This window comes from Trichechus manatus, unplaced genomic scaffold (assembly GCF_000243295.1).
Source record: "Trichechus manatus latirostris isolate Lorelei unplaced genomic scaffold, TriManLat1.0 scaffold00105, whole genome shotgun sequence".
In the NCBI taxonomy this organism is placed as follows: Eukaryota; Metazoa; Chordata; class Mammalia; order Sirenia; family Trichechidae; genus Trichechus; species Trichechus manatus.
The window spans coordinates 8,961,546-8,970,416 of NW_004444041.1; the positions used below are offsets into that span (position 1 = coordinate 8,961,546).

General features: G+C 38.3%; 1 protein-coding gene across 2 annotated transcripts in view; it reads left to right on the forward strand.

Moving 5' to 3' along the window:
- The window catches only part of CDKL2 (cyclin dependent kinase like 2), a 59,210-nt gene that overhangs the window by 44,097 nt on the left and 6,242 nt on the right, over window positions 1–8,871 (forward strand). The window contains exons 11-12 of one of the 2 annotated variants that reach the window (XM_004383139.2): window positions 2,131–2,260; window positions 2,487–2,593. The exons of the other annotated variant lie outside the window; for it this stretch is intronic. Coding sequence (XP_004383196.1) covers window positions 2,131–2,260; window positions 2,487–2,593 — 237 coding nt within the window. The remainder of the gene's footprint in view (window positions 1–2,130; window positions 2,261–2,486; window positions 2,594–8,871) is intronic. 2 annotated transcript variants of the gene reach the window in all.

An 8,871-nucleotide genomic window follows, 5' to 3' on the forward strand; every position in this document is an offset into this window, starting at 1 on the left:
CAACCAGTTCCTGTCCCCTCTTGCCTTCTCATCCTGTCTCCGGACAGGTGCCACCCATTTGGTCTCGTGTATCTGATTGAACTAAGAAGCACACTCCTCACATGTATTATTTTTTGTTTTATAGTACTATCTAATCTTTGTCCGAAGAGTGGCCTTCGGGAATGGTTTTAGTTCTGGGTTAACAGAGCATCTGGGGGCCACAGTTTCGGGGGTTCCTCCAGTCTCTGTCATACCGTTAAGTCTGGTCCTTTTATGTGAATTTGAGTTCTGCTCCACACTTTTCTCCCGCTCCGTCCGGAACTCTGTTGTGTTCCCTGTCAGGGTGGTCATTGGTGGTGGCCGGGCGCATTTGTTTTTCTTTTAATTATTCTTGGTCTACAATTTTTGTGCCCATAATATTTTCCTTTTAAATACTCCCTAGTGATTTTTGTTGTTGTTGTTGAATGTTGGGTTTTGTAATCCTGGTCTGCCTTGGAAGATTATTTGATCAACAAGCTTTTCAAAGTAGCTGGCTCAGTACCATTTTGCTGGAATTGATGTCAGCTTGCTTTCAGGCGTTTCATAATCAAGGCTGGGTGATAACTCTAGATCCTATTCCTGTTTATCCTTCCTTAGGAGCTGCAAACAAGAAAGGGGGTGGGGAGAAGACCCACTTGAGTCTTTTCTTAATGAAAATGAATGCAGGCAATGCAAAGCCTAGACTTTCTTCAACTTCTATGTTGAAGATCAACACTCTTGTCTGTGCTTTATGCCCTCACTCTGAGATGTGAATAAATACTGCCATAAACATCTCTTATGTGTTTTACATGTTACTCTTTGGATGATACATATGCAAATCTAGTAGTTTGAATTAATTATTTTATTATTATTTTTTGATTTGGAGACAGTTTTTAAAAACAAATTATTTCATTTGTAGCTATTTTTGAACCAAGAGCCTTAGTGTTTGTTCTATTAAAAGAGCAAGCAGAGACACCAAAAAGAGAGAAACTCAAAAGATAACTTGGACTCCTAAAGTCTGTCTGGGAGGCAGAGTGGCATAATACAAGACCTCTTACTGTGGACAGGTTTTCTTTGTTTTTTCTCTATTTTTTCCTTTAAAAACCTTTTTACTGTAGAAAAATATACACAAAATAAAACATATATGAAAGTAAAGATGAGAGTACAATGAACCTCTATTTATTCTTTCCTCCAGTTTTAACAATTATCAACTTATGGTCAGCTTTGTTCCATCTACACTCTCATTTACTAAGGCATGCCCCACCCAGGTATTTTAAAGCTAAACCTAGACATCACATAGTTTCAGATATAAATAACAGAGTATGTATTGCTAAAAGATAGGGGCCCTATTCCCTTTCTAATCATTATTTGATTATGATCAATCTTTAATTATTCAGGGTTTGAAGAGATGAGAAAAGCTTTTTGTTCTGCCTTGTGTTTTCTTTTGGTTTAGTTGTGCATGCAGGCCAAGAGGAGTTAGGTGGGAGTACCACTGCATTAGGGGGGTTCTGGGAGATAAAGAAGAGTCATGGGAGGCAGTCATAGGCAGGATTAAAATGAAGTAGTGAACTGGAATGGTTTTTGAGAAGGAGTAAGTTTCATAGCCAGGAACACAGTATCGTATGTTAACTGTGAGGGACCAAACAAGGACAAACATACAAAAAGAATAATGAAATTATAGTGGGAAAGTTAAAAACAAGATAGGAGGAGATGTGATATACAAGTCAAGATGAAATGTTCAAAATTAAGGTAGATAACAGCAACCACATCCTGAAAACCCAGCAAGTGTCGTAAGGCCTAACCTTGCTGGCCTGAAGGATCGGAATACAGATACTCTTCTTTTGACACTTTACTGCTTGCTAAGACTTACACTGAAGGTTGGCAGAGGAGCAGGAGAAATTCATAGCAACCAAATTATCTACTTGTTAGCAATTTTAGTAAATTTAATGAGGAAGAGATTTTAAATAATTGTATGGAATAGTTTCGTGTGTTTATAATGTTCATCACGTTTTATACTATTCTAGCCCTACAGTTCCACAAATTTTAGGATGTGAACATAGTAGTTACAAAAGGGAGAAAGGCTAGCTTACCTTGAAGCTAATTCATTTGTGTTAACTATTTTCACGATATCAGGTTGCTAGTGAAAAAAGCCTCCTTCAGGCAAATAAGAAAAGAAGGGAGAAAGAAGGGACCAAGACAGATGTCCATTTGCCTGAACTAAATTATAATCATCTCCCTGAACTAAGAGCCTTGGAAGGCATAGGTATGTTTATGATGCTTTTACTTTTTTCGGCCCTTTTGTTTATATTATTTAAAATTCATACCAAATAAGCTAACAGAATATGAAAAATTAATAATAACTTTACATATTTAAGTATGTAAATGTGTACATGTGTGTATAAGTACATTCTAAGAAATGGATACAGATTGTGAAAAACTAACAAAAATACCTAATTTTTTTTTTTGCGTTTATGGTCATTTTTATCTAGCTCGAAATTCCAGGCTAGTAAGGAAAGAGAACAAAATTCTTTTAGAATCTCGAATTCCGTCTCTGGCAGCTGTTGACCTCCACGCCCCCAATATTGCATTACATCAGGTACAGAAATATTCTTTGGATAAAACTCAGGTTTCTCTCATACTTCCTATTTAAGTATTCTAGGGAGAGTTTGCCCTTAGGGGTTGGGTGGTTTATTGGTGGGTTCCGTAAAATTTTGCTTGTTAAATGTTGCTTTATTATTAATTGCACTTAGTATCTTTATTACATACATATATTTATATAAACATTTCCCACCTTACAGAAATCAATTTTTTGTAGGTTTAAAAATGTGTGTGTATGTGCACATGCATGTGTGCATGTGTGTGTATCTAACCTTGCTAAGTCTTTATATTACTATGGGTTTAGTGAGAGCTTGTAGTACTTCACTGCATTACCCCTAAAGCTATGACCTATCTTCAATTTATTCTTTTAAAATGTATATAGTCTATTTGACATTTTTCCAGGACAATCCATTTCATCCATGTTAAACATTTGTTATTCCATATAATCATCTTTTTCTATAATTTCTCTTTACTCTGCAGAATATATACATTTCTGTTACTTTTATATCAACAACAGCCATATCACTCACTTTTACATTAAGAAAATTGGCAGATTTTTAAAATCTCCTGAGCCTTCCATAACTAGCTACAAACTTTGGGTATAGATCACTGTACTTTCCCTTTACTTCTCCAAACAGACTTCTCACCTTTGCTTGAAGCTAAACAACTTTTGTTTGAGAGTTTAATTTTCCATCCTCGTTATTATAACATTTCCATTTCATAGAGAGTATCTGTTGCCCCCTTATCCATGTGGATGCTTTTTCTCCTGTTACTGTCTCACAGTTCTGTAGAGTCCTACAAACAAGGGGAATAGTACTGCTGAAGATAACAATACTATTGTTACCCAGAGGCAGTTACCCAGAGATGCAGAGGAAAGGGTTTATTGACTGCTCTTGCTTTGCCGTATTTCTTGCCAACAATTTCTGTAGCAACATGTAATCAAAACTGAACAAACTCCTGCTGTGTGAAGATTAATAACTGTCACAAATTCGACATTTAGGAACTAGAGTCTTGATAGATTCCTTGTATACCTCTAACCTAAATTTAATATGGATTTTAAAGGCGTAGAACGTTTCACTTGCTCTATCGTTCAAAACACTTTTCAGGGTTGAAACGAACAAATCCAGTTTCATGCAATGGAAGAAAGAAAGGCTTTGGCTACCTTCACACTTCTTCAATATTCTATTTGCTGTTCTAAGCTAATCATTTTATATTTGTAAATTAGTTCTGCGTTTTCACTCTCAATTTACTTGTTCAATTTCCAGTTGTATTTAAAATACAATAAAACAGAAAGTAGGTGTAGCAAATAACACACATTAACATTCTTGAATGTTTGATAGAAATGTCTAGTGGAGCCATGTGTCTCAGGGGTTTTATTTTGGGGATAGTTTTGGATAACAAATTTAATTTCTTTAATAGACATAGTGTTATTCAGATTTTTTATTTCTTCTTATGACCCTTTTGGTAGGTTGTATTTTTCAAGAAATTTGCCTATTTCATCTAAGTTTTTTTGATTTGCTGGCATAAAATTGTTCATAGTATTTTGTTATTATCCTTGTAATGCCTGTATTGGTGTTGTCAGGTGCTGTTGAGTCAGTTCTGACTCACAGTGACCCTATGTACAACAGAACGAAACACTGCCTGGTCTGGCACCATTCTCGCAATCATTGTTATTCTTCAGCTCATTGTTGCAGCCACTCCGTCAGTCCATCTCGTTGAGGATCTTCCTCTTATTTCACTGACCCTGTACTTTACCAAGCACGATGTCCTTATCCAGGGACTGATCCCTCCTGATAACATGTCCAAAGTATGTGAGACATTGTCTTGCCATCCTTGCTTCTAAGGAGAATTCTGGCTGTACTTCTTCCAAGACAGATTTGTTCATTCTTTTGGCAGTCCATGGTATGTTCAGTATTCTTTGCCAAAACCACAATTCAAAGGTGTCAATTCTTCTTCGGTCTTTCTTATTCATTGCCCAGCTTTCCCATACATATGAAGTAATTGAAAACACCATGGCTTGGGTCAGACCCACCTTAGTCCTTAAAATGACATCTTTGCTTTTTAACACTTCAAAGAGGTCTTTTGCAGCAGATTTGCCCAATACAACGTGTCCTTTGATTTCTTGACTGCTGCTTCCACGGGTGTTGTTTGTGGAGCCAAGTAAAATGAAATCCTTGACAACTTCAACCTTTGCTTCATTTATCATGATGTTGCTTATTGGTCCAGTTGTGAGGATTTTTGTTTTCTTTCTGTTGAGGTGTAATCCATACTGAAGGCTGTAGTCTTTGATCTTCATCACTTACAGCAAACAAGGTTGTGTCATCTGCATAATGCAAGTTGTTAATGAGTCTTCCTCCAATCTTGATGCCATGTTCTTCTTTATCTAGTCCAGCTTCTCGAATTATTTGCTCAGCATACGGATTGAATAAGTATGGTGAAAGGATACAACCCTGAGGCACAACTTTCCTGACTTTAAACCACGCAGTATCCACTTGTTCAGTTCAAGCGACTGCCTCTTGGTCTGTGTACAGGTTCCTCATGAGCACAATTAAGTGTTCTGGAATTTCCATTCTTTGCACTGTTATCCATAATTTGTTATGATCCACACAGTCAAATGCCTTTGCATAGTCAATAAAGCACAGGTAAACCTCTTTCTGGTATTCTCTGCTTTCAGCCAGGATCCATCTGACATCAGCAATGATATCCCTGGTTCCACATCCTCTTCTAAATCTGGCTTGAATTTCTGGCAGTTCTCTGTTGATGTACTGCTGCAGCTGTTTTTGAATAATCTTCAGCAAAGTTTTAGTTGCGTGTGATATTAATGATATTGTTCAACAATTTCTGCATTGAGTTGAATCACCTTTCTTTGGAATAGGCACAAATCTGTTCTGAGATGGTCTCTAATTTCAGGTGGGATATGCTCAAGGCCGTACTTTGGCTCTTGTGGACTTGTTCTAATTTTCTTTAGCTTCAGCTTGAACTTGTATATGAGCAATTGATAGTTTGTTCCGCAGTCGGCCCCTGGCCTTGTTCTGACTGATGATATTGAGCTTTTCCACTGTCTTCTTCCACAGATGTAGTTGATTTGATTCCTGTGTATTCCATCCTTTGAGGTGCATGTGTATAGTTGCTGTTTATGTTGTTGAAAAAGGGTATTTGTAATGAAGAAGTTGTTGATCTTGCAAAATTCTATCATGTGAGCTCTGACAGCATTTCTACCACCAAGGCCATATTTTCTAAGCACTGACCCATCTTCTTTGTTTCCAACTTTCTCATTTCAATCACCAGTAATTGTCAAGGCATCCTGATTGCATGTTTGATCAATTTCAGACTGAAAAAGTTGGTAAAAATCTTATTTCTTTATCTTTGGCCTTAGTGGTTGATGCATAAACTTGAATAGTAGTCATATTAACTGGTCTTCCTTGTAGGTGTATGGATATTATCCTATCACTAACAGCATTGTACTTCAGGATAGATCTTGAAATGTTCCTTTTGATGATGAATGCAATGCCATTCCTCTTCATTTTGTCATTCCTGGCATAGTAGACCATATGACTGTCCCTTTCAAGATGACCAATACCAGTCCATTTCAGCTCACTAATGCCTAGAATATCAATGTTTATGCGTTGCATTTCATTTTTGATGATTTCCAATTTTCCTAGATTCTTACTTCATACACTCCATGTTCTGATTATTAATGGATGTTTGCTGCTGTTTCTTCTCATTTTGAGTCATGCCACATCAGCAAATGAAGGTCCCAAAAGCTTGACTCTATCCATGTTTACTTTGAGGAGGTAACTCTTCCCCAGTCGTATTTTGAGTGCCTTCCAGCCTGAGGGGATCATCTTTTGGCACTATATCAGACAATGTTCTGCTGCTATTCATAAGGTTTTCACTGGCTAAATTTTTTCAGAAGTCCTTCTTTCTAGTCTATCTTAGTCTGGAAGCTCAGCTGGAACCAGTCTGCCAAAGGTGACCCTGCTGGTATTTGAATACTAGTGGCATAGTTTCCAACATCACAGGAACACGCAAGCCCCCACAGTACAACAAACTGACAGACATGTGTGGATTGTTGGGTGCAGTGTTCTATAAATGTGAAATTAGATTAAGGTGATTGATGGTGTTGTCCAGATCTTCTAGCTCTTTAATAATTTTTGTTTGTTTAGTTCTATCAGTTCCTGAAAGAGTGCTGTTAAAATCTTTTCCTTTCACTTCTGGGCAACATGGTGCTATAGGCAGAAGCACCATGCTGTCCCTCCACAGCAAAGATCTGAAAAACTAAGCCAAACAGATAAAATGGCAATCCTGAAACCCTAAGCATCAAATGAAGATATAAAGAACTCAGCCAAGCACCGAATGGAATAAGAAACTGACAGAGAATAGAGATCGAGGAGAGATACATGCAGAGGTCTCCTATCAGCTAACACAGCACGGATCTGCCATCTTGGACTCCTATCAGAGATCAGCGAACGGGGGTACAAGAAAGCAGCTTCACGGAGCTTCTAGCAGGAGACAGAACAACCATCTCTCATTTCTCCACTCCAATGGCAAGCTCCCCTAGCACTCTTTTTTGTTTATGTTTTTGGGTCCTGTTCCTCTCTCCTCTCTCCCATACCCATCTTAGCTCACACATCACAATCTCCCCCCTCCATCCCGCTTACACAGTGTAGCTGAACATCACACCACCAAGCAGCCCAGGCACGGCCTATCGGAACCTGCCTGTCATAGTTATCTAGTGCTGCTCTAACAGAAATACCATGAGTAGATGGCTTTCACAAAGTGAAATTTATTTTCTCACAGTCTAGTAGGCTAAAAGTACAAATTCAGGGTGTCAGCTCCAGGGGAAGGCTTTCTCTCTCTGTCGGCCTTCTCATCCATGCTCCCCCACACTAGCAGATTCTCTGCACAGGGACCCCAGGTCTAAAGGACACGCTCTGCTTCAGGCACTGCTTTCTTGGTGGTATGAGTTCCCCAGTTCTTTGCTTGCTTCCCTTTCCTTTTATCTCTTGTAAGGTAAAGGTGGTACAGGCCACACCCTAGGGAAACTCCCTTTATGTTGGATCAGGAATGTGACCTGGGTAAGGGTAGTGTTACAATCCCACCCTAATACTCTTTAACATAAAATTACAATCACAAGATGGGGGCCAACCACACAATCCTGGGAATCATGCCCCAGCCAAATTGATGCACACATTTTTGGGGGGACATAATTCAAACCATGACACTGCCCTACACTGATTACTGGCCTGCCCTGGTGGCTGTAGTAAGTGACACAAACAACCTATCCCAGCAACTCCTCTTCAGCTAGACCTGCCCTGCTGTACCATATCTGAGCAACTGACCCTGCCAGTTGGAGAAGGAGGCAAAAAGTATCATGCCCAAAGATGAGCAAACAACAAAGAACATACAGCCCACCTGCTCAGACATAGCCAAATAAAACAAAAAAGCAGGATGAAACAAACAAATTTACAATCAATAAACGAGGAAAATAACTACTGAACACTCTGAAGACAGCAGACAATATCAAAAGATTTACAAAAACAGGACAGGATGGTTCCAGTAGACATCCAAAATAAAACACCAGATGACTTTCCAGTGGAAGAAAAGGCACTAGAACTACCTGATAGGGAATTCAAATATCTAATATTCAGAGATATCCAAGAGTTGAAGCAAAAAGCAGACAAAAATGAGGCAAATAGACAAATCATGGAAAACGCAGACAAATTCATGGAAAATATGGACAAAAAATTGGAAGAATTCAGGAAAATAATGCAGGAACAAAATGCCAAAATAAATTTACAACTAGAAATCATACAAAAACAGCAATTAGAAATCCAAAGGATAAACAACAAGATTTCAGAAATGGACAGTGTCATAGAAGAGCTGAGGAACAGGTTTGAAATGGTGGAAGACAGGATCAGTGAAAATGAAGACAAACACTTGGATACAACTCTGAGGAAAAATCAGTAAAAAGAAAAAAGAAAAATGAAGAGACACAGAATTCTGTGGGATACAATCAAAAGCAAAAATCTACGAGTGATCAGAATTCCAGAACGGGAAGAAAATAGAAGACACAGAGAGGATCATTGAAGAATTGCTGACAGAAAACTTCCCCAATATCATGAAAGATGAAAAGCTGGCCATCCAAGAAGTTCAACGAACCCCATATAGGATAGACCGCAAAAGAAAGTCACTAAGGCATATCATAATCACACTCACTAAAACCAAAGACAAACAAAGAATCCTGAGAGCAGCTCGAGAAAAACAAAAAGTCAC